Source organism: Phoenix dactylifera, chromosome 14, assembly GCF_009389715.1.
Source record: "Phoenix dactylifera cultivar Barhee BC4 chromosome 14, palm_55x_up_171113_PBpolish2nd_filt_p, whole genome shotgun sequence".
Classification (NCBI taxonomy): Eukaryota; Viridiplantae; Streptophyta; class Magnoliopsida; order Arecales; family Arecaceae; genus Phoenix; species Phoenix dactylifera.
The window spans coordinates 8,786,075-8,811,552 of record NC_052405.1 but is presented as its reverse complement, the minus strand read 5'-3'; the positions used below and the strand labels follow the sequence as shown (position 1 = coordinate 8,811,552).

Sequence of the window (25,478 nt, the reverse complement as noted above, 5' to 3'; positions counted from 1 at the left end):
GGCAAGCTAAACCATCTTAGCCAATCATAGACTACATTAGTAAGAAGGTTCATGGAACTCTCTTGACATTAGATTCAAACATACGCTAATGGTTACCTAACTCATTTGTCCAATAGCAAACAGTCGTACAGGCTTCTACTCTGCAGTACACTCTGCTTCAACCTAATCGAAGTCGAAGCCACCAATCACGCTTGTCCCCGCTAACAAATTTTCTACCTGTTAAAATCTATATCAAGTGCTTGTAATTTATTTCTTAGCTTAATTAGTTGAAACATTGTAATCAGTTAATTATAATAAAATTTATTTAGTATTAAGTAGTACAAAACCAAAACATGGTATACCAACCACTCCAACCTAACATTTAATCACCTGAAAGAACCATGAACGAACTTTATTGTAAACAAAGTGAGAGAATATAAGAGCTAAATAAGGTGCAGATCATCAGAGTTAACAGAAGATAGTCCTTTGATGCACCATGCATGGAATCCTAGTTATGTATGCCTAGAGTTAGTACTAATTAAGTTCTCTTGAGCACAGCTCTGCCGACTGGAGTACTCATTGCTTCTAGTGGTGTCTAGAAAGTTGAGTGGTTCCTGCCTTTCCTATCTTCCATTTTCATCAGTCACTCCGGATTTTTTTTGACATAGTTTGCGAAGCCTGTCTCCGATGTAGAATTAGTAGGAAATTTTGATGTTGATGCTAATGATGAAGTTGATGACGCTTTGATTTTGGGTGAAATTTCATTAGGAGTAAGTCAGATGGATCTATCAGTCTTTAACTGCTGACATGAGCATTATTTTAATAATGTCGGGGATTAATAAGCTGCCGCAGCTTGACCTAGTGCAGTGAGTTTACCTAACACAGGCTGCAGGTCATAGCAGAATCAATCTAGCTAAAGCATCATAAGTTTCTAGATTAATATACTACCTCATGAGCCTAACACAGGCCCATTAGGCATCAAGCTAAATAGTATAGGCCTAACCTACCCCTTCCTTTTAGATTTTTTGCCAACAACACAGACTGGATAAGAATCCCAATCCATAGTTAAATACATTCAAAGACAACGCCCTAGCCTGCGAACTTGCATCCATACTTCTTGCAGTGTAACAATCCACTTATCTTGCTTCAAGGCAGCATCAGAGTTATAAACTCATCTGTGGCACATCAGGCATGTTTAGGCCTGTGATATCAAAGTTCTGATCGATGAACATGTCTGAGATTCGGGGTCAATAAATTCAGAAAAAAAAAATCAGTATCATTTTTTGTTTTTTGAGATAAAAGAGAGGGGCAAGTTCACCAGATTCATTCCATGAAGATTATGAGATGCATTTCAACCGGCTCAATCAACAATCCGAGAAGGATAGCTCTTCGAGTGATTAATAATTATGTTCTAATTTCTCAGGAAGTACCACCACAAGTGTCTGACCTCCTTCAAGGCCTAGAGTCCGATTTTTTTTTTTTTTAATTTATATTTGTCTTCTCATATTAATTTCCTTACATCACAGTTAATTCCAGCAGCAACATGAGTTTGTGTGGATTCATCTGCACACCCCCTAGTAAACAGTCTTGAAAGGAGCAGCAACCTTAAGGTTACGTACAATATCAGCCACAGAGCCAATGCTGGCAGCAAGAGAGATTAGTAGACAAAGGAAACTAAGACCCTGCAGCAAGAACCATTTTGGTGCTCCCCTGCTGATCTTTTTCTGAGCGATGTGCATGCCCACTGGAAAGTAAACTGATAGCGGCCAGAAGCCTAAAGCACCAATAAGGCCTAGAACTGCATTAAAGAAAGGCAGCAGCATGGCGACCAAAGTCGTGAACATGATGAAGATAGTTCGCAGGACGAGCTTCGACAGCGTGAAGCTCAGCGAGCCAGCCTCTGCGAACGGCACTCTGACATAGTAGGTTGTGTGGATGAACTTGGCTTCTGGCCATTGGGAAGCAATATAATTCTCAAACCTGAAGAAGATTGGTTGAGCGTAGACCTGAAGGGAGTAATTAAAGTCAATAAAAGATCGACTTGTGGTGATTCAGGTAATGCGAAAGCATACTGTTCCAATGCTTGAATTAGATTTATACCTGGTATGCTCCAATGAGATGAACTACGACACATATATTGGCTATGTCGACAAGCCAGAAGGGCTCATAGAATCCAGAGCCAGCGAGGATGTTACCAGGAGCATCATTTCCGAATGCAGCATATCCTGTGCAACCAAGCGATAGGTAGAAGATGGTGGTCAGCCCAATTCCGTAGAACGTCGCCTTCTTCATGGTCTTGTTTTCGGGGGGTGGTGACTTCAATGTATCCTATCATTTAGGAAATTGCAACACCTCTCTAAGTTTAGCGCTTATTTATTCGAGTTGATGAATTCATAGCGAGTACTTGTTCAGAGCAATTTAATGGAAACACTTGTAGGATAGATATAATATGCTTAGTGAATCTATTTGCTTATTCTATTAAAGCTCTTGAGTCCCACAATGGACTATCCAGAGTCAACTTATATCCAGGTTTGCTTAGGTCTGAACCCATCAAGCGATCGATGGATATGTACAGAAGAAACTACTAAAATGTGTGCGTCGGTAAAAGAAAGAATCATTAATTAGCTTGGAGATAACAAGGATTTACCTGTATCTCGATCAAGATATCGGCGAAAGTATAAGAAAAAGCCATGTTTCCGAGGGAGAGGAGCACATTAAATGCCTTGTGACCTGATGATCCATCGGTAGCACCAGCTAATGTCCCTCTGAAGTCACCATGAGACACCCATTTACCGATACAGAGGCCGAGGCTGATGAAGGAATAACCGAATGCTGTCGCCACCGCCACCACAGAGAGGCATGTTATGTTCTCCAAGCTCGGAAACTGCGACAGAATAAGTTGAAACACCCCAAATACCACCATGTACATGCTCCCAGAAGCATCACATCTCGCACCATGCCCATGCCTATGGAAGCAGCTCGCTCGCTTCACCGCACTTCAGCAGCACACAAAGAATAAGCACCCTCATGAAGCCAATCGAGGTTGCTCAAAAGAAAAGAAAAAACATGAATATAATTGAAATAAAATGGACTTACATCATGCTAGTACTGGCTGTTATAGTGTAGCCCACTAGAGTTCCCCATAGATTCACATACTGAGCACATCCACAGAAGAACACTTTTCTTGGTCCTTGAAGAAGAAGCAAGAGGTGGTATATGTATATTAACGTAGTGAACTTAATTAGAGGATATCAACATTGCGATTCTTCTGAAGGTCGAGGTTACCTAGATAGGATCTAACTGCATCAATATACGAGCGATTGATGGTCCCATTTATCGGATCGGGGAACCTATAGCAGTTGGCCAGGAGAGTGGAGGTGTAGTAGGTGACGCAGGAGAAGCCAAAGAGAACGACAGGCCCGACCATCCAACCCAACTGAGCAACACTCCATGCAAGCGCTAGTGCACCAGAGCCTATCACGGCTGCGACGATGTGAGCTGTTGCGGACCACAAGGTTCCTGCATGCAGAGGTTGAGGACATGAAGACCATGTTAAAGCACTGCTTTGAAACGAGACTCATCTCAAAGAGGTCTCTTGGACCATGGAGTGCTTAAGAAATTCATGGCCCTGAACTGGTCCAAGCCCATTGATCAAGCACAGAAGGACCAGACCCACACACACACACACACACACACACACACACACACACACACACACACAGAGAGAGAGAGAGAGAGAGAGAGAGAGAGAGAATAAATTTGGGCTCACATCCAGGCCCATTTTTGACCGATGGTGCGGGCCATTTCCAGATGTTATGCAATAGCTTGGCTGCATTGAGAACTCTTAGCTCCCTCTTCACGCTATAGCTATGATGACCACCCATATAAGCGGCATATAAGAGGGGCCCTCAGTTTGATTGTAGGCACGAGTAGAAGATGATACTAGCTTTCGCCCAGATTTCTGCTGGATTTCCTCTAGTCCTAGTTCTCAAAAAATAATATACCAATCGTATATCTATGATAGTGTGATTTCAAGCAAGCTGCTTGGTTTCGAAACTGTATGTGAGGACTCATGTGGGCGTCTGTTTAGTTCCATATCGGTTATTCGTTGGATAGATATTGGATACTTATACAGAATTAAAGAACCCAAATAATATCATTTGACTAGTCATTTTGGGTAAGATCCTAAATTGTCATAAACGGTATCAGAGCAAACATGATCCATAACCTATGTGAACTAGGGGACACATGTGTTTAGTCCCACATCGGTTATTTTCTGGATAGATCTTGGGTACTTATCCAGGAGGTTCTGGATTGTTACTAGGTTGGGTTTATATATACAAATGATCATGCATAAAAGAGGGAAAGACACTATTACCATGAACAACAAACATTCTTCTAAGCCAAGTTTTGACCTATTCTTTAATTTCAATGATAAACAAGAAGATGGTTATCTTGATGGTAAATTTTAATATACGATTCATACATAATTTAAATAATTTTCTGATGGTAGTAGTTCTTAATTTCCAGCAATCCATGAAGAATCCATCATCATCATATATACTTAATTGAAAAGGATACCCTATAGAATAATGACCCGATAAAAATACCCCTTGAAAGGTTCCTATCAGGAAAAAGCTAGCTATAGACGCGCGTAACTCATATCAGGAAAGAAGAAGGCCCCCCTGCTCCAGTTGTGAGCAGCTATAGGACTTCCTCAAGTATATTTTGTCATAGCTTTGCTCATTAGACAAAATCATACATGCTACATTAGGCGCTCTTTCCCAGATGAACATAAGTTTTGCGTCGCTCTTTTTTATCAGCTATGATAAAAACAAATAAAAGGAAATTTACTTCTAAAGAACAAAGAATTGATTATAAAAAAAACAAAAAAACATAAGTACGCATGCAATATAACCAATCTTATACGATTAAGTCTCAACTCACCCACTTCTAACATGAACTTAAATTGTGAATTCAAAACAAAAGAAGGGAAAAAAATAATAGAACAAGAAAAACAAAATTGGGAGAGGAAGGGAATACCGAATCCATCAGATTTATTCATTTGTGGCTACAAATTTTATTGAACTTCAATGAACTGCTGCGTGTAAAGAACATAATCATCAAAAAAAACTTGATTTAGCTACCTTGCCTTTCATGGTTACCTCCCTCAACGTCTTTCATTGCTCTCTCTCCCTCTCTCACACACAGACACACACACTCACACACAGTCACAAATTAAATGAGAGAAGAGAAGGGCTGCATCTCCATAGTATATATGAACATGGAAGAGTGCACCATGGAGCTGGTGGCTCAGTATTATATACTAGTGTCAGCCACCTAGATAATATTTTCATGACGGAAATGCCCATGTACGTATTTCAAATGCCCGGCCATCATTTCATCTACTGGAGACAGTGAAGAGCCAATGCATTAAGAGATCCCAAAACACCTATAAAAGGGAGGGATGCAGTTACCTCCAAAGAAGGCAATTAGAATCAGAAAATCCACATACTTTTGAGGAGATGAATGGATAGAATTACCCATTGCAAATCTTTAAAGAGATATAGTACCATTCCTTGTCTATGAATTTTCTGAAAGAAAAAAAAAAAACTAGAACTTCAGATATTCCAAGTCCCACTAATTATCTGCCATGTGGATTCCAATGAAGCAGGCCATGGTTCTTCCCAATGCTTTATCTAGTCATTTAGAATTGTATATTTTCTTGATTTTGTGTCTGCCCACAAACATTATTGCTATCATCTGTACAATTTGGGTAAATACAGTGTTTACTTTGATCAGTAAGTCAAAATTGGATTAAACCAAAATAAAGATGCGTTTACTACTTGAAGCCCACAACTTAAATTAGAACTGTGTCATCGATGACCTGGATCTATACATCTTACCGACAATGTGAACAAATACTGAGTAAATCCACAGGAACATAACATTTTCTTGAAGAAAAATAAACGGAAGGATTGCCAAAAATAAACAAGTAAATTATAAAATAAATAGAAGCATTGCAAATTCTCTCGAAAAACCGTTAAACATGAAAGGAAACTCCACATGCTGTTATCTGGCTCTGAAACTCTGTTGTTCTACCTTCTGCTTATTTTTCTTTAATCCATGTAAATATGCTCTTTAGAACTTGTAATTTCTTTCATCTGTTTTAATAAAACCGGGTGGCAGATTAACAATTCTTAAAAATACTCCAAAGAGACCAGGTTTTAGATTGTCTAAAATCTTTGCATAATATAATATCCTGCAACCTGGACCGTTATTTTTCTTGAAGCACTAATCCTTTTTTTTTCAGAGTGTTTGTTAGAGTTGTTCGTTATTTTAGCACTCAAGCAAAATGCCAAAAAAAAATACTAAAAGTGCATAGGCTTCTTTGTTAGATAAGTAACATAAATTAAAAGAAAGATCGCTAACATATAGGTTAAAAATCATATTCTCATGTATAAACTCAACATTAATTATAAATCAATCTCTGAAGAATTTGCAACCATGTTCGCAAATGCCTCCAAACAAAACTCTCTGACCCAACGAGCTACAAAGGAAAGGGAGATTGATCACTGCTTTTAGCCTACTATGCCCTCGCCCTTTGAGAGGATTGAGCGGAGAACATTAAGTAAGTGTTAAGTCGGGTTGCCGATTCATGGATTTTTCAGAATGCCAGTTGTAGTTGTGTTGTTAGGGGAAGCAGCCCTATTCAATAAGCCGGAACTGAAAGAGCGAGCTTTTATGTATAGTTCAAAGAGAAGAGAGGGAGGCTAAAAGGAGCCACTCAGTTTTATTAATAAAGATAAAAAGAATTTACATCTTGGAAGAGAGAACAAGATCAGTTAAAGAGATGAAGGGATGAATAATAAGAACCCAATGAAAATCAAACAATAGGAAGAGGCTATAAAATATTCTTGATTTTGCTCCACATTCTCTCTAAAGCTAGTAGGTTTTCTTGATTGCATAGAATGGACCACTCATTTAAATTTTGAAGACTAGTATAAACAATAGAAGTGATGGAGTATTGCTTGTTAAGAAATTCACTGGTAGTTAAATGGAGGTTGGTGTAGCATAAGCAATAGAAATTCTCTAGTCCACGTTTTCAGCCTATAATACTTCACCTAGATTCACCAATTGGTGACCCATAACGCAGGCTCCTTAACTTGAGGAGATAATTCATAATTTAGTTGCCACCCTGCGTAATTCATGCAGGAAATGATATGCATGCAGCAAGCTGCCAACAAAAAAAATCCAAAATATGCGGAAGTTTATGACAAATGCATGGAAAGTCATAAACCATGGTAAACAAAGCGGTTTATTTATTGTTTCCTTCAATTGTCCTCAAAATATAGGTTTTTCTCTGGTGCTTTACATCAGGAAAACCAAATTAATCTAATCTATTTGTCAACCACATTCTGTATAGAATATGCTCAACAACATGGAAGTCACGTTTCCCCTTGAAATATGATCGATTGAAGCCAATATAAAAGGAGGAGAATTCTTCGTGCATCCCAGTGCATGCATGCACAGAATACGCGCACAAGCCGGATTTTTTCCACAGAAAAGCTGGGGAGAAAGGTGATATATGGGGCCTGACAAAAGACCCCACAGACCCCACGTATTGCACCAAAGGTTTGGCACCTACTCTACGTACGTGAAGGAATATTATCCAAAAGAATCCAAGAAAGGTAAAAGCATTGTTACAAGTTCGGTGCTTTGTCCGGGTGCATTGCAATAGCAAATTCAAACAAGGCATCAACTTGGAGGTCGTTTTGGGTCTCAATCTTTTCTGCTTTCTGGGTGGGTGCAATCCTCGTAGGATACCTACACCAACCCCTTTTCTTCTTTTCTTCTTGGGTTTTTCCCTTTTTTTGTCCCCCGGAGTTCCCCCACAGACCACTTGTCGAGTGGTTGCCTCTCTAAAGAATTCATGGCTTGTGAGCCAGCCTTGGTTTCATTAGTGGTTTTGAGAGGCATCAAGAATCCAAGAACTTCGCGCTAGTGCTTCGACTTCAAAGGCCACAGCACCTATTTCACCATAGCCTTTGCCAAAAGCTGAAGCTAGAGAGGGGAGGAAAGAGAGAGAAGTCTGATGATTGCTCTCTTTTTGATTTCTTGGCCAATTCGTCTTCTTTTTTGCCAGATTGCACAATCGACAGAGTTCTGCCATGACTGCTGATGCTGGAGGATGCATTCCCTTGGTTTATGCTTTATGTTAGCTTGCAAATGAGCAGGGATAAATGCTGGTTGGGCTCCTGCGTCATATATATGAGATCTTTTTTAAAGAACGATGGCAGGATTTGTTTTTTTGGAGCACTTTCTTTTTGAGAGACAGATTAGACGCTCACCATCATTTCGAATCAATATTCCAAAACTTCTCCAACGCAAGGGATGATGGGAGAGGTGCCAAGGTCCGGTTTAAAACTAGCGACTACATAAGAATGCCTCGCTTTTTCATCAATAAATAAAAAGAATGCAGAGGTGGTTGGCAAGATATCAGATTGAACGAGCCCTTGAAGCTCTTTGTTTATCATTGATGTTCCAACTTAAAAGCTTGACAATATGACTTCCAAGAGAATTGGGGTTTGTTTTCTTTTTTCTTAGCAAGTAAAGAAAACAATGTTGTTCCAATAATAACTACACTACCAGCCATAAGAGAACGTTAAGGTGGTAACGTACACAACTCGAGAGAAAAAAATATATTCTACAATCCTCAATAATATTCTACAAATAAATTTGATATTAATATTTTTTAAAAAACTATTTATTATTGATTTGAAGGGAAGAGGTTCGTAGATAATGAGAGAGACTTCACCATGACGATATATTGACACCATTAAAACCTTTTTAAATACTTCTGAGTCAAGCTAATCTGTCCAAGTTACGTGCGACATTAATCAAATCCCATTCGGTATTGCGTTTGATTGAGTTTTCTATGCATACGCGTGTTCCACCAGAGCTCATTGCATATATTCTCATGAAAGGTCACAAGTCTAGAAAAGAGAGCAATTATTAAAGGAAAGAACTATAGAAAAGGAGAAGGCTCTCTCTGGCTAGTGCCGCACTGATTGCATAGCTTTAAAGGGTCCGGGTCTCATCACATAAGATGTTAGCTTTTCGGTAGTGGTCTGAGCTCAAAGGTTGCACGCTGGGTGTCGTTTTTGCGACGAGATCATTTTATTTTGTTTAGAACGCAAAGCAGGTTCTGCCATATAAAACTTATGTAAGTCTGTGCAAAGCCAGAAGAACAGGAGAGAATAACAACTTTTCTTTCTGAAAGCTATAAATTCGGATGTTTTTAATTATTTGAAAGATGAAGACCCATCGTCTTACGTTGTAATATATCCTCTTGGCCCTACAGGTCCTCGCATGTTCTTATTTCCAACTTTTTTTATTACAGTAGTGGGAGACTTCTTTTTTTTTTTTTTTTGGGCTTCTATTGATTGACATGTTCACGATAGGGTTTTTTTAAGGATCTCAGTTTCCTTGCTCATTCTTCGAAGAGGATAAGAAAGTTTCAAAGAGAATCTTCTCTATCAGATAATTTATAGTCAAGAAAAATTAAGACTTTGTTTGATTGACAGGAAAGTGAAAGAAAGTTTTTCGAAGAGAAATCTTCTCTTTTCTCCAGTGTGTGATTGTGAAATGAAAATTTCAAAATAGATATTTATGTAAAACATTTCTAACCATCCTGAAACTTTTCCCCTCTAAGTGATACAGATTTTGAGAAAGAAAATCAAAAGTTTGTCCCTCTCCAAGAACTTAGATGAGATGATGATACAAGAAGCATCTCAAGGCGAGATATCGCTGCACAACTCTCTTTGATTTTCTTTACAAAATTAACCCAAAACAAGTTCTCAGTGAAACTAAGAGAAAATTCAATTCATCTTTCTTTTCCATCATATGAGCAATAGCAAGAGAAAATTCAATTCATCTTTCTTTTCCATCATAAGAGAAAATTCAAGTTCTCAGTGAAACTAAGAGAAAATTCAATTCATCTTTCTTTTCCATCATATGAGCAATAGCAAGAGAAAATTCAATTCATCTTTCTTTTCCATCATAAGAGAAAATTCAAGTTCTCAGTGAAACTAAGAGAAAATTCAATTCATCTTTCTTTTCCATCATATGAGCAATAGTATGGCACAAATGCCAATTTCATCCTCTAACATGCTACCTTGTTTTGTCTTCTTGCTAGTGTTCTGATTATCATATCCTCTTTAGTTGGCTTTAGATTGTTGTTTTCCTCATAATTCTGTTAGCGATTTTTTTTTTTTACTTTGGTATTTCTTCAATTCAGTAATTAACTAGTGATTGAATAGAAATATACTTGAATCAACAAGAGAGGAACTGAAAAATATCAAAATTTCAAGTAAAAACTAATTAAGCAAATGCTCTTTATTACTTGGCTTCCCTCTGCTTAAATAGACCTGATTCAAATTTTGTTTTGCTAACGAAGAATAATGTTATAAACTCTGGTTAGAAAATATTTTGAAATTATCTTAAAGGTACATATACTAAATGAGAGTTCTTGAATGTTTACCAAATAATAATAATAATAATAATAAAAGTTCTGTTTTTCTTCTTCTTTTTTTGCCAATAGTACTTTTCTAAACCATAGTTATTACTTGAAGCTGCCAGTGCTGCTGGTGAAGTATCCTGATGGTTTTACCGAGGACCTCTGAGTCTCTGACTGAAAGTTGCCTGATGGAGTTGTGGGGTTCGGTCATTTTCTAGTCCAAGCAATAAAATATGATGTCATACTCATAGCTCCCATTCACAGAAGCATGGTGTTAATTACCTAAAAATGGTGCCTATTGGTATTCTCTTTCCCAATCTTGGAAGTTTCATCCTAAATATAAAAAAATGTTTCATGCCTCAATACCCCGAGTACATCCTGCAGAGTACAGATTGTTCTTGGGTCACAACTAGGGTTTGGATGTTCGCTTAATAACAAACAATCATCATCATCTGAACCATGCAACTAAATTGGTAGGGGAAATGAAAGGAAAAGGAAAAAAGTTGAACACGACCTTGTAATGATCTCTAGTTAAGGTTTCCTCTGCCAAACATTTTAAGTGAGCACTCTTATGGTTGCTGGCCAAGCTATTGAAATACAAGCATCACATTCAAGTGCAGTCTTGCCATTGCTCTGTACATAAAATAATTAAAAAATAAAACCAAACAATTTCAGTACCATAAAATGGCTGTGATGGATTATGATTGCACCATCATCATAATTCTGTCATGTATTTCACAATAAATTGTTCTTATATGGTTCCTTTCTTACTATTAATAAAGTACTAGCATATATAAAGGATTATGAAATGGAGCAACATGTTCAGTCACGAAAGCCCTATGAACGAGGCTTTACTGTTAATTCATTGCTGCCATTGCAGCATAAAAGGAGCTGGATCATATTGATACGTCTGTTGCTTTAAAGATGCAGGATAATTTCACATGGACTGAAGGACAAGGAAAAGGCTTCTGTGCACGAGCATGATTGAAAAAGTCTCTCAACAGAAGATTCTTTTGCAATATAATTGGCAGAATCCTCAGAGCCAATTTCTCTCGGAATTCACCCAATTATGATCTAAAAGATTCAATGCCTACTATGGAAAGCATATACTTTTGGTGTACGTGCTTTTAATGTATGTATGCATGCACAGATCCATCAGATAAGCTCAACAAACACAAGAAACAAACAGGAAAATTCCCATTGATCGTTGCATTGCAGTTGTAAGATGGAGCATGCAACTACATCTAAAATGCATCAAATTTATGCATCCGCAAGTCAAGCAAGTTGTAAGTACTGTGCTGCATGATGATAGAATGAAAAGAGTGTACTAATAGAAGTTGTTTGAAGACAAATAACTGCAACCAACAGAATCTTGTTCCTGTTTGTAATGCTCAACAATTGTCTCTTCCTGTGGAGACAGCTACATCTTTCGTCCATGTTGAATTACTAAACAACACTCTGGTTCCAATTCTTCAGGATGCTGGTTATAGTCATTTGACTCCTGAGTTCTATTTTCAAGTGGCAACTATTGGAAGGTACATAGCTGCTACTTGCATTCTGGGGTTCCGATAATCTTCTACTTCTCTTACAGGTTATCATCTAGTCTATTAGTAATCAAAATTTCAGAGTTCAGGTGCTTCCAGCATTACCTTAGGCATCAAGCATCCTTCATGAATGGTTATGTATTAGGAGAGCTTTCTTGCAATGGGAAACAAAGCATTTAGTTTGCATGTTTCAAGGATAAAATCAGCACCCACACATGAAGTATCCTTGCAAAGGCAGACAGGCCATCAAGAATCGGAAATTTTAGGTAATTCCTATAATTCTTAAGGCGACAGCTTCTAATATCACAGGCTTAAATTTAAAGGGCTCAAATTATTTTATAAAGTTTTTATGCTTTATGAACCAAGATTCTACGATGCTATTCTGGTGTGCACGCATTCAGTGTACCGCATATCACCCAGGCAGGCCACGGGCAACCAGGTGGGTGCCTATATGGAAGAAGAGGAAGAGAAGGAGGTGAGAAGAGAGGTGACGGAGTTGGAGAGGGAGTACAAACAGGGTGAAGAAGGAAGCTGAGAAGGGGGAGGAGGGTTATGGAGGAGGAGGAGGAGAGGAGGTGGTGCATGAGGAAGGGGAGGTGGATAAGGAGGTGTAGTGCATAGCATCCAACTTGCATTTTGCCTCGTACTCTGCATAGTACTCTAAATACTACCATGGTCACATGTCAAAAGTGCATTCTCAGCCATTTTCTTACCTTTTCAATCTTGTAAATAAAAAAAGTTTTGGTCCGAGTGGACTCCAAATTCTAGTACAAACTTGTTGAAAAAAGTAACTTGGGAGTATTCCCTGATTTTCTAATTTCGAGTTTTAATAATGTAGAGTATATATTTCAAGTTTTCCCCATCCAATACCCACTTAACTTACTTGAAAGAGTAATTTGACATTCCTCTGTCCCTCTCTAACTGTTTTCCAATTGTATTGATTTTTTTTTTCTTTAAATGCAGCAAGAGTGGAGAGATCTCTGAACATTTGAAGACTTTAGGAAGTAGTTACACTAAATTGATTGCAGCAATAACTCACTGTGTAATGGATTTTCTTTTCTTTTACCAAATGGTTGTTTCTTAAAGCATGGAAAATAGCAGCCTTTGAGTGAAAAGGAGCCACTGGAGCTACATATAGATGTCAAACAAAGGATTTCATGATTTTCCTATCATGGAGGGAATAGGAACTTAAATGAGAAGAAATCCTCACCATAGTTAGACCATATTCCTGAGCTTCTGGATCCATTAAATATCAGAAATATACAATTTGACCAAGATACTTGGCAACTGATAAATTCTTGAGGTCATATTCCCTTACACACTAGTTCCTTCAAAAGCATTTTTTTGCCAGTTCTAGTAAATTAGCTTTTCTCAAAAATAATGGGAGCTTTGTGTGCTTTATTAAGATTCTGGGCCCAAAGACGAGTTAGTTCCAAAACTGGCACCCTCTTGTTTAATATGGTTTCCTCAACTTCTGATATCCAATGCCCATTACTATTGGATAACTACAACTATTCTTAACTTAATCATGTGTCATCTTTTATGGTACCAGTTTCTTCACATCTAAAACCCGTTCCAAGCCACAGATATAATAGATTTGTCAGTCAATCCCACACTATGAAACAGTGAGAAAAAGTACACAGGTTATTCATTGAAAAATGATTCAACACAATTATATTCAGGAAGCACACAAGTATCCTTGCACTATGCAAATATCTTAGTTTAATAACAATTCAAATTTTGTTTGTTTGAACAAGAAAATCAATTTACTTCCCAATGTTTGCAGTCATCTGATTACAAAAATGAAAGCATGAAATTAAAAAGTGTCAGTCAATAAATGAAGTTTTATCACCAACAATTGTTAGATCAGTTGGTTGGCACCTCTCGCCTAAGGGCTTGCCCATGGAGGAGATCCAAGACTCAAATCTTTGGAAAGGAGGAGAAGAAGAAGAAGAAGAAGTTCGCAGTCACAAAGTGTTGAATCAATTTATTCCCTAATCAATAAATAAAGTTTTATTGCCAACAACTCTTAGGTCAATTGGTTGGCACCTCTCCGTAATGGCTTGCCCTTGGAAGAGAACCAAGGTCCACATCCTGGGTAATAACAATAACAACGTGATAGACCATGATAATGAGCTGCCAAATGATAAACAGGGTCTTTTTTTTCGCATAGGAAGAGCTTCTTGTTTTTAACAAAAACAAAAGAGCTTCTTGCAACATTAAAGCAAGCAAAGATTTCCTGCAACATTAAAGCAAGCAAAGATTTCAAAGACTCTTGGCATAACATTCTTTTATCTTTCTGGCAAACTCACTCCAACACAAAACTACTTCATGCTTCATAAAAATCATAGCTAGCTGAATAAAAACACAACAAGAAATGAATGGTTTGGAGTTCAACTATAGTGAGATAAAGACCACCGAGCTCAGGTGGCAGAGCCACAGACGACCAAATTAAGTGATTATGGAAAAGATAACAGCTAGCAATAAAAATAAACAAACATCAAATAATATAATTGGATCACTCTAGATTTCCCAAATCTTCAAAATATAATATGATCCGCATCCAAAGGAGAGAGGAATCCGGCAATGGAGAATAGAAATCAGACAAACCCTAACCATGGGAACGGAACTTGGACACACTGACCTGCGATAAATGGCCCCTTGCAAGTCTCTTTTTTCGCGCGAGGGAAAAGGATTCAGCCATCGGGCCGTCGACACTGGAATCCTTCGGTCGTCTTGGTTTAGGGTAGAAGGAATTGGTGGTAAATTTATTCAGACATCCCTGATGGAATCTAAACTTACTTTTAAGTACCTATGATAAATCAATTTTTTCTCTTGAAAGGGTTTTTTTTTCAGAGTTTCGAGATAGGTCAGTTTTCTAAAAATATATTTTTTGAAAAAAAAGATTCTAATAAGATGAAGGTTCTCAATTTCTAACATAAATTTTTTTTTTTCGGTTTTCGTATTATAGTAGCAAGAATTATGGAGACTTGAGATTTATCATGACTATGTTTAGTTTTTAATTCTATGACATTTTCTTGATACTGAATTTTCATCTCACACATATGAGATAGTTAAACAGACGGTCGATTACACCTAAAGTTATATATATATATATATATATATATATATATATATATATAGAGAGAGAGAGAGAGAGAGAGAGAGAGAGAGAGAGAGAGAGAGTATTAAATGTACTATGGAAAAAAGCTTCATTGGTCCACTCTTAGCTCCCCTGTAGAATTAACCCATGGTGATTTCTAGGCTAGCACGTGTGGCCTACCTGTCATCAACATTACATCATATATTGCACCAATTCGTAGGACTCGTTTGGTTCGCGAAAAAAGAAGAGGAAAAAGTATAGTCAACGGAAAAATGAAGAATGACCTCTTATTTGGTTGAAGTTTTTAAAAGAGAGAGATGGAATAGTAACATTTTCATGGAAATAAGATCTCTATATTTCATAGAAAAGAAAAATCCATAAGAAACATAGAAAAGTTACTTTCTCACCAGTTGAAAATTGGAATACCTTTTTTTCTCCAAAACTACTCTTAAGCCATCAAAATTCATGGATAAGATATTTTCCTTCATTAGACCACTCTTATCTCCACTATAGTATTAACCCATGGTGATTTCTAGGCTAGCACATGTGGCCTACCTGTCATCAACATGACCCCATGCATTACACCAATCCTTAATTGCTAAAGGAGAATTGGTGCTCTAAATAGGGAGTAGAGTGGTGCTATAAAGCAGCACTTATCTACTATGTAATGCATATTTTGGTGTTTGCCTTGCGTCAGGCTTTAGCATTATCAACATTTTCACATCTTTCCAAGAGTGTGATGTTCCCCACTTTTCCTATATATAGAATTCTCTTTCAATATGAGCATCTAGAAGTGCGAACTCTTCTCAAGGCTCATCAATACATACATACATTATACATATATATTTATTTATATATATATACATGCGTATACATATACATGTATATATATTTCCTACTATATTCCATTGTTCATATTTTTCCGACAATGTGAGTTGCACATGTCATACTCTAGTCTACTATAAAATGCCAACTCTAATGTGAATTTGTATGAGAGGTATATAACCATCCATATTTCCTATCCTGCATTCTCCAATCTCGTGCTATTCATATTTCCCCACTCCTTCCACTGGTTCTAGTTAAAGTAACATTTATTATATATTTATTTATATAAATTTATTATTTAAAAATTAAAATTACATGCATAATCTAGTTCTACGCTCTATTTATCTCTTCCTTATTTTCTCACATCACATTTCTCTTATCCCATCTGGGTAACATAAAGCATGTGTCTCTTAAAGACAAGATCAAAGATTCCAATTCCTCTTATAACATTTCTCATTATTTTTATTTGACAAGTTTTATTAAAAAATATTTAAATAAGTTTTATTAAAAATAAAAAAATATCTCATTGTATACATTATGTTTATTAATTTATTTTTAATAAAAATACATGGATAACATTTTTTATATTCTACTACAGAATAATATCGAGGGTGAGTATTTCACTCCTTTGCAGGTTATAAAATTACTTTTAAGTTCTTAAATTACAAGCTTTGCATGAAGCTGGCAGATTTTGCCAACTTCATTTTGTATGAAAGCCTTGAATTACTTATAATCATAAGATATATATTTATACAAAGTTAGCAAGTGTTGATAACTCTAATATAAAATAAAAAATTATTTATAGGCCATTTATTAAGCCTCAATGTTTTAAATTACTTATAGTTTCTAACTTGCAAACTTCAAACATAGACCAAAAGGTGCTGCCGAATTGACTTTATATATTTAGAAAATACTATCTACAAATACCTAGTTGAGGCTTACGTATGAATTCTCGAGATATAGAATTTTTATGTGGTTTGTAAGACTTGCTAACTTTATTATGTAAAACTGACTTGCATTTAAAAAAAACCATTTAACTTTGACAATGAATGGTATGATACAAAATTAACCATTTAATTTTGATACCAAGTTTATCTCCTTATTAGTATCAATTTATTCTTACCTCATTCTTATAAAATAATAAACTTTTCAATGTTATCACATATCATGATTATAATTTGGTTTCAAGTTCAAAGAGTAAGTTGAGAGTCAATATTTGTTTGCTATGTAAAAAGAAATTTAATTTATATCCACTATATTAAACATAATATCAGATTTACTCATTCTAGAGAGCCTTATACTGATTTTTATGATTCCAACAAGTTAACCAGGCACCTCATATCTGTTAGCAATCCTTTTTAGATAATCAATCAATATTAAATTGCTTGTTTTCCTAAGTTACAATTACCGATATATTGTCACATGACTTGCCCCAAGAAATGGCATTAGAAGAATAAAATGACATAATACTATACTGGATGAATACAATAATAAAATATATTTTAAATGAAAACAATAGAATGCTCACAATTCAAGCTAATAATGACATCGAGTCCAATTATCATATATCTTGAATTTTGATTTGATTAACTAAGGCATACATGATACAAGTCCCAATACTAGATAAGCATGACGAAATGATTGAATTACATTATTAAACCCTCACTCACAACAAATTAAAGATAAAGCACAACATGTAACAAAATGTAAAGAGTAAATTGATTACAACATATTGCCTCTTTTCTCTCATCATTTTGCTTTATTGATTACTTGCTTAGTTTTGATCTCCAGGTACTTCTCCATTAACTGCAGATTTATAAAATAATATAATTACTGAAAGAAATAGAAGCTCATGAAAAAAAAAAGTTTCCATATAACCATACCTTTATTTGGTGCATTAGGATTATGGCCAATATATAGCCTTTTTACTGAAGCGAGAAATAACCTGCAATTTTTTTATATTAATTTTTCTTCAAGTAGCATATCTTAAAGTATATAAGCATTTATATTTCTAGAAAAGATTTAGGAATTAAAATTATCTCAAATAATTAAGTAATAAGATACATACTTCCATGGCACATCTCCCACAAGCATTCTATCACCTTCATGATCTTCATAAATAAGAATGAAGTCGGAAGAAGCCACTTCATCTTGTTCTTCCTCATTAGAGTTGTTTGAGTCATTAACTGAAAGTAAAAAAATACATATCTATTTAAATAAAAAAATAATATTAGCATATTTAATTTATATATGTATTAAACATATTAGAAAATGAACATTAAGATGGTAAGAATACTATTCAAAATAAATTTTTATTTCTAATTAGAATTTTCATATGAAAAAAATAAATATGTACTAAGATTTATATAATTAGAATATAAAGATAAAAGAGATGTAAAGTAACCTACTTCATTAGTTTATTGCATATATACAAACAGAACGATAACATGAATACTTTATAAGAATTTCATAAAATATAAGAACCTTATATATAATTGTTTGATTCATGTAAAATGGCCAAATACAAAAATTTTATCATATAAACTAAATCAACAAATTCTTTGAAATGATAATACGAAGAAAAAGATCTATCAATATAAAGATTAAAAAAAGTCAAATGCATTATAGAATGAAGTCTTGCTTGAATTTGTGGCAGCAAAAGTGAAGATAAATTTAATAAATTAGTCATATAAATAAATAAAGTAGTAATTGATCTTATTCTTCAATAAAGGAAAAGAAAAAAAAAAGATACTCTTGCAATAGGGCACTGGATGAATCTCTAAAATAGTCGTGCCATACAAAACAATCACAATTAAACTAAAATTAAGAAAATAACTTTATATATAATATTGCTTCAAGAAATACCAAAAAGAAATGAGAAAAAGAATATAACATCTACTTAATAGTAATGTATATGATGATAAAAACTGGTGCACATTAATAAACCATCCATATGCAAGCAAATCCGTATATATTTTTTATGCATAAGTATCAAATTATTATATTGAACACTAAATAATTCAAAAATAGAAAAAATTATGCAAAAGTTCAACTTAATCTAGGTTTTTAAATGGAAAGAAACAAAACTGTTAAAAAGAGAATAAAATAAAAGATAAATAAGACCATTAAATATATAAAGAAAAACTAACTTTCTCATAATGCCAAGAAGCCATAAAATAAATGGAAGAACATCATTTGATCAAGGGGATCCAAATTTAAAAAGCCAAATCTCTAATTAGATTTCATGTTACTTACTTGAGAGAAAGTTGTCGAACATTTTTTTGAGGGCATGAAAGAGCGATTTATAGCTATCATGAGCCTTCAAGTCAATCTTCCTTCCAACAAAGCATCCTTCCATATTTACTTTCACAAACATTGTAGGTTTTACCTCAAGCTCTTTGATTATGGCTTCCGCCTCTACCAGCTTTACTCTTTTCGCATCCTTTTCCTCATCCATCTCAGATTTCAATGATTGTGGATCTACTAAATTCTTCCGGAAAGCACAAATTGGAGGCCAGCCCACGACTGGTGAAAAAGATTGTTGATGCGTGGTTCTGTAAAATAATCGATACAATAAAACCATATTAAGGTATCAAACGAGGCATAACAACAATAATTCACAAAAATGCTCTCTTAGAAAAACAATACTTGACAAAATTGAAAGAATAAGGAGGAAAGAAAGATAAATCTTTGTTAATATACATGGAAGAAGATTGTTAAACCTTGGTGGAAGGTGATGGAAGTGGGAAAGTTGGTATGTTTTGTTCGACTTATATATAGTGAAGAGCCCACAGAAATAGAGACGTTTGAGTTGCCAAATGTAGGAATCACTATATAACCAGGTGGTAATCTAGATTTATGCTAAAATGACAAAAAAGGCCCTCCACTTTTTTCTAATCTAGGAAAACTAGAGCATAACAATCGACATTTAGAAAACGCCATTATCTAACCATCTTTGCTTATTATTGTTCCATCATGACTACAAATGACAATCCATGAAGATGCCATTTCTTCTAAAATTATAATCAAAGACTAAATTGGGTGTATACGGCCATTATATTTGCTATAGTAGTCACTATTTTTTTACTCTAAAAATGAATAAGCAACTATTTTTGGAAGGGGCTATATAATGGGATAACCCTATTGATGAAACATTGATATGGACTCCTTTCAGTGCAAGGACATTTTAAAGATATAAATGTACATGAATCTCATTTATTTAGTGAACCCTAATAGGATATGCAGCCAGGAATTCATTGTACATTAAGCATTTTGTAGCAAGGGCTTAGGGCAATTGCAAAACCTGTGGGTGTAGAAGTGGGAATGGAAAGACAAGTCCATTAATTGATGGGATTCTTCTATTGTCTAGTATAAATATTTCTTTGGCCCATTGATATATTATGGGTCTGCAAGCCCAGCCCATTTAAATGGGCATAAGGTGGAAGTCAGCATTTGGGACTTGCTGTTTGGGACCTTGCCGAGTAAACAACATGGTATTAAATTGGTTTTTGAAAAATAAACATTTAGAGAAACTATTATGGTTACATGAAAGTGCTTTCTCATATTATTATTCTTATTTTTATCATCATTTTATCGATCACATATTAGATTGAGTACATGTTATGTCTCACATTAGTGCAAGTGCATCATGCCATTACATGATTGGTGATGCTTAATGGACCAAGCATAGAATTAGTCATACATGACTATTATAAAATAGAATGTAAAGGAAGCGAACTTATTGTCAGTTTATACAAGGACATTCATGCAAAAAAAAAAGTTAAGAGAATAAATACGATATTGCTGTCTATATCGCACCTAATTTTCCTATTTATGATTGTTGTGTAAAACTTTAAAATTTAAAATATATATATATATATTATTTTTATTTTATTTACTATATCATGAAAGTTTGTTGAATATATAGTGCATTTCCTAATGTGCCAAGATCTGTAAGTATGTGTGTGTGTGTGTGTGTCAAGGTTTGACTCATTGTCAACTATAGACAGAGGGAATCGAGGAAATCATGTACAGCTATCAATGTAAAGCCAAATCAGAAGTTTCTTTTGAAATCTTTTAAAATAAAATCATGGACATGCAGGCAGATCATGTGGACTGATCACTATCCTCCATCTCTTGATGAGAAAGCAAGAGTTGATTCAAGTTTTTGTTTGTTTAGTAGGACTGCTGATGTTTAACCTTGTGTTGCACTGTTTAAAAGAAAGGGAGGGGGGGGATCATAGTTATATTTAAGATGCTTACAAATGATGATAAAAGCTATTACTAATGGGAGGGGTCAGCTCACAGTCAATAAAGTTGAATCCTTGTGCAAATTTGGATTTGTATTTCAATTTATATTAAAACTTAATGTATACTCCTCTCTTTTATTTTTTTTTAAAAAAGGAGTTCAAAAATATTAAGCAAAATATAGGTTACTTCTAGGTAGTCCATTCCATGGCAAGATCATTATATTCATATTTATATGATTTTCATTTTTGTCTATAATTTATATGCATCAGGTTACATTAAAAAAATACCATATTGGTTCAACTATTAGTAGTCATATTTTTTTAAAGTAGGAATGCTATTGTATGCCAGCGTTTCAGACATCAAAACTTATATAAATATATTAGTTACATAAGTTTATGGTTTCTCAATGGTTTGCACAAAACAAGTTATAAATAATCAGATGTATGTTGGTATATTTTTCTTAATTAATGAAATAGAAAATTTTGCTTAAATGGAGTTCCTAGGTTTCAGAATATCTTCCTACATTGGCATGTTAGCCTTGTTTTGAAAACCATTTACTTTAATCAAGCAAAATATGAACATAAAATTTAAAATAAAAAAAAATCATCTTCTTTATCTATCTTTCTGTTATATTTTTCTTTATCTTTTTCTTTCAAAAATGCTTTATCTTCCCTGAAATCTCTCCAAAACTTGTTGAACTGATTTTTTTTTTTTTTTTATGAAATTGGTATTCCAACTCCTCATAAACCACCAGCCCATCATTTTGATACTAAAAATTTGGTTTACGCCATAGCAATATCTTTTTTTTCGCTTAAAGAATATATATTTGTGAAACCTAGATCACCACTTTGGCATGAGATTAAACAAAGTTGCTAGATTGTAGCCTCTTAAAGAATAGGCCTATTATGTTATATCAATTAACACATAATTTTAGTTATCATTTGTCAATTCAATGTAAATTAACTAGATTTCTAGATTACTTAACAAGTAATTCGATATCGCTCTCTCTCTCTCTCTCTCTCTCTCTCCATAAGTGGGTGAGCCATTCCAATATGGAAAAAAGAGCTAGATGGACCAAATAAATGGTCAAACCTCTTGTGAGGACCTGTACAAACGTATGTTTAGTCCCACATCGGTTATTTGTCGAGAAGATCTTAAGTACTTATATTCCGAAACTCAAAAAATACCTTTTGGCTAGTCTTTTTAAGTGAGGTCCTAGATTATGACATTCCTAAGGGTTTGAGTCTGAGTTTTTTCCCTTTGAATATACAAAGAAGAAAAAAATACAAGTTCCATCAAAGCACGAGGGGATCCATTTGGCCCCACGATTGGCACCTCCTCAACTCATATACATGTGCATTGTGGTACTCTATAATTCAAATTCCTACAAGCTAAACCACAAGGCATAAATCTCAGCAAAGGCTGATGCCACATCAAATTAGGAGCATATATATACCTATTTTGAGGCCATGTATACCATGGCTCACATACTACTACACTTATTCATTTTCCAATGCCTCTATCAGTATGCCCAACAGATTTATAACCTATGGCTTGATCAGTTGCCGAATAAATTGGGGATCGATGTCCATCATTTAGAGGAATATATTTGCCAAATGCTTAAAAAGGCACGACACAGAAGTTTATACTTAATGGGATATAAATGGTTAATTAATTTCCACTATTTTTGTAGAATGGACTTATACAAGGGTCCTAGTCCCTCCGTTTATCAATTTTCCTTTTTCGCTCTATAAACACATATATGACTTTTTCTTTGCAATAAAATCTAAAATATTTTGAGATTAAATGCACATTAGATGCATCTTACTCTCTTTACCACTCGGTGGATTATGTCTAGTCCTCCAACAGCAGTACAAGGGATGTCCGGCCCTTCTAAAATTTGTTCATCAGCAACCAAATGCTATCTAAGACTCTAGCGCTCAATTTTAATCTAGCCATGCTTTAATTACGTGCACAAACAGCAGCAAAAATATTTGCCTTTAGCATGTTCCGGCAGATCAACGTACCTATCATGCATGTTGAAATTGAAACAAGTAGTGGTACTCTTATTAGTTACTAGTAGAAGAAGAAGAGAGAGGGACCAACCTTGGTATGGTAGAAGAAGGAGGAGGAGGAGGAGGATTGGGATTGTGGTGAGCTTGCTCGAGGACGGCCTTCTGTTGCCGGGCAGCAAGACTCCATGGGTGAATGAATCCAGTACGGCTTTGAGGAAGCCATGTCTCGGCCGCCTGGAGATGTAGCCCATCCGGTGTGGTGAAGAAACTCGGTCTGCTCCCTCCACGAGATCGTCCATCGCTGGTGGGGGTAGCTACCGTGTCGTCCGAGCCGTTGTTTAAGGAGATGCCAAGCCTCAGCTCAAGGTGGTTCTGCAAGCCACTGGCTGTTTCCTTAGCTCTATCTTCATGCAACTCTCCTCCACCCCATCGGCCTGCCTTTTCTTTGGGTGGGGTTTCAAACAGTATGGCCTTCATGCTGCTTGTTTCTTGTTTTACTATTGAAATATAAGGTACAGAAATATTTTTTCGGAGGAGACGCGCACACACACAGAGAGAGAGAGAGAGAGAGAGAGATAGTACAAAGTTTGTGAAGAATGAGGGAGAGGGGAAAGGGATGGAGAGGAAGGCTTCCTTAAGGGGTTTGAAGGGGTGAGAGATGGGGGAGAACAGGAGGTGGAGTGGCAGATAAAAAAATAAAAACTGAGCCGGAGGCTTGTAGGGACTGTGGTGGCCTAAGCAAGAGCCAAGAGGAACGTCGGAGTTTACATTGCATACGCTAATGAAGGAAGGATGGTTGTGTGTTTATTGTGTTGTAGGGACTCTGTCACAGTACAGACTTCTTGTTATTTTGCTATGAAATGATTTGGTTAAGCTTCCCAAGTGCTCTCTTTTTCGCTTCACAAATCACTGCTGCTGCGCCTACAGCTCGCTACTATAATTGAGTCGTTGAGATTTGAGAGGGTCGTACAAGGAGTTGTATTGTTATAAAAGATCCGGCTCGTGGATGTTGGGAACCGGCATCGAACCGTTGCCATACCCCGTAAAAGTTTCCACATAAATTAAAATGAAAAACTACCAAAAGATGGATTTCTTTCTTCTCTTATAAAAAGAAAGATAAAAAGACTATTGTCTTTGTAATTAGGTTCACTGAAAGTATCTTAATTTTAAAAGACTGGACTTCTAAAATATCAAACATGGTTGATGCACCTCTTCCCACAATACCTGATGGCAGCACCCATTCAATTGTCTCCAAATGGGGGAGGAAGAGGGTGTTTCAAGTATTGCTCTGAAACATTATCATGTTGTTCCAACGTTTCTCTCTCTGTCTTCTTTTTTTTTTTGGTTAAATCTTCTCTCTTTGTTATTGAAAAGGATGATGAGTTGAAATGAAAGTCTCAAGTTTGAGCATTGAACAAAGAAGAAAACTGGTATTTACTGGTATATATTGTCCTCATCTTGGGCAAATTATATTTTGAACTTTATTTCTTCGATGCAACCATGCAGTTAACTTTTACTCCAAATATGATAGACTGATGAGGGTGATTAATAGTTTCTAGTTTGTTTCTTCTCAATCTCCTCCTCTCAAATTACCATCTCAATAATAAAATTGTGCAGGTATTCAACCTTAGTTGGGCTTCTTTGTGAAGCTGTGACACAAACCTCAGTAAATGCATTGTGGCTTTGTAATTTATTTCTCTTTATCATCCTCGGTACATGAATAAAGAATTTGCAGTTCTCAATTTCACCCAGAAGATTCTCTCTCCCACCCCCACCCCCCACCCCCCCTCTAATAATAATAATAATAATAATACAGTTTTGCTTGGATTTACGGCTCATTGTGGGGATGGTATCTCCTTTCTTCCCCTCTTTAACATCTTTAATTATTACTAGAATCTCTGCTTTACACTGAGAATTTTTAAAAAGAAGACACAACATGTCGACCCACTAAAAGTGAATACCATCTTTTTCCCAATCCAAGCATTATTACTAACTACACTCATCATTATCTCAGTATCCATCATAGATACATTGAGAGCTTGTTTCATGTTCTCCGATGCTGCAGTTATAATTTGTTCTCTTATCGACAAAATAATCGAAACACGTGTTTTACAATGAGCAACCCTGTCTGAATTTTAAACTGATTAAGTTTCAGGCCTTCTCGATAGGGCTATCCACTAGCACTCGCTTTTGGATATGCTTTAAGATGTCTAATATTTTTTTCTATAGCTATTGCTATATGA

The 25,478-nt window shown here is 35.6% G+C and overlaps 2 protein-coding genes across 3 annotated transcripts; both read right to left on the bottom strand.

Moving 5' to 3' along the window:
• Positions 1-1,373: 1,373 nt before the first annotated feature.
• Positions 1,374-5,281, bottom strand: LOC103704814 (amino acid permease 6-like). Of its 2 annotated transcripts, none has more exons than XM_008788267.4 (6): positions 5,127-5,281; positions 3,265-3,498; positions 3,076-3,169; positions 2,627-2,975; positions 2,080-2,307; positions 1,374-1,985 (listed from the first exon to the last, which is right to left on the bottom strand). In XM_008788267.4, the coding sequence occupies exons 1-6, from the start codon at positions 5,161-5,163 to the stop codon at positions 1,554-1,556; spliced, it is 1,374 nt and encodes a 457-aa protein (XP_008786489.1). In that variant the 5' UTR covers positions 5,164-5,281; the 3' UTR covers positions 1,374-1,553. The 2 variants fall into 2 exon arrangements, with proteins under 2 accessions (XP_008786489.1, XP_017697688.1); XM_017842199.2 differs by lacking the exon at positions 5,127-5,281 and adding an exon at positions 5,023-5,124.
• A 12,232-nt stretch (positions 5,282-17,513) lies between these two features.
• Positions 17,514-24,188, bottom strand: LOC103704816 (auxin-responsive protein IAA25-like). The gene is made up of 5 exons (XM_008788268.4): positions 23,327-24,188; positions 19,226-19,524; positions 18,039-18,156; positions 17,854-17,915; positions 17,514-17,776 (listed from the first exon to the last, which is right to left on the bottom strand). The coding sequence occupies exons 1-5, from the start codon at positions 23,710-23,712 to the stop codon at positions 17,745-17,747; spliced, it is 897 nt and encodes a 298-aa protein (XP_008786490.1). The 5' UTR covers positions 23,713-24,188; the 3' UTR covers positions 17,514-17,744.
• Between the last annotated feature and the right edge of the window lie 1,290 nt (positions 24,189-25,478).

What these genes read in the sequence shown, in the direction of transcription:
- LOC103704814 (XM_008788267.4), bottom strand. Translation starts at nt 5,163, where the DNA reads ATGAAAGACGTTGAGGGAGGTAACCATGAAAGGCAAG. An exon ending in ACAGCCAGTACTAGCATGAT is followed by an intron (nt 2,976 to 3,075) that starts GTAAGTCCATTT and finishes GTGCTGCTGAAG; the next exon opens with TGCGGTGAAGCGAGCGAGCT. An exon ending in ATCTCATTGGAGCATACCAG is followed by an intron (nt 1,986 to 2,079) that starts GTATAAATCTAA and finishes TACTCCCTTCAG; the next exon opens with GTCTACGCTCAACCAATCTT.
- LOC103704816 (XM_008788268.4), bottom strand. Translation starts at nt 23,712, where the DNA reads ATGAAGGCCATACTGTTTGAAACCCCACCCAAAGAAAAGGCAGGCCGA. An exon ending in GTGGGAGATGTGCCATGGAA is followed by an intron (nt 17,916 to 18,038) that starts GTATGTATCTTA and finishes AAAAAATTGCAG; the next exon opens with GTTATTTCTCGCTTCAGTAA. An exon ending in TCCTAATGCACCAAATAAAG is followed by an intron (nt 17,777 to 17,853) that starts GTATGGTTATAT and finishes ATAAATCTGCAG; the next exon opens with TTAATGGAGAAGTACCTGGA.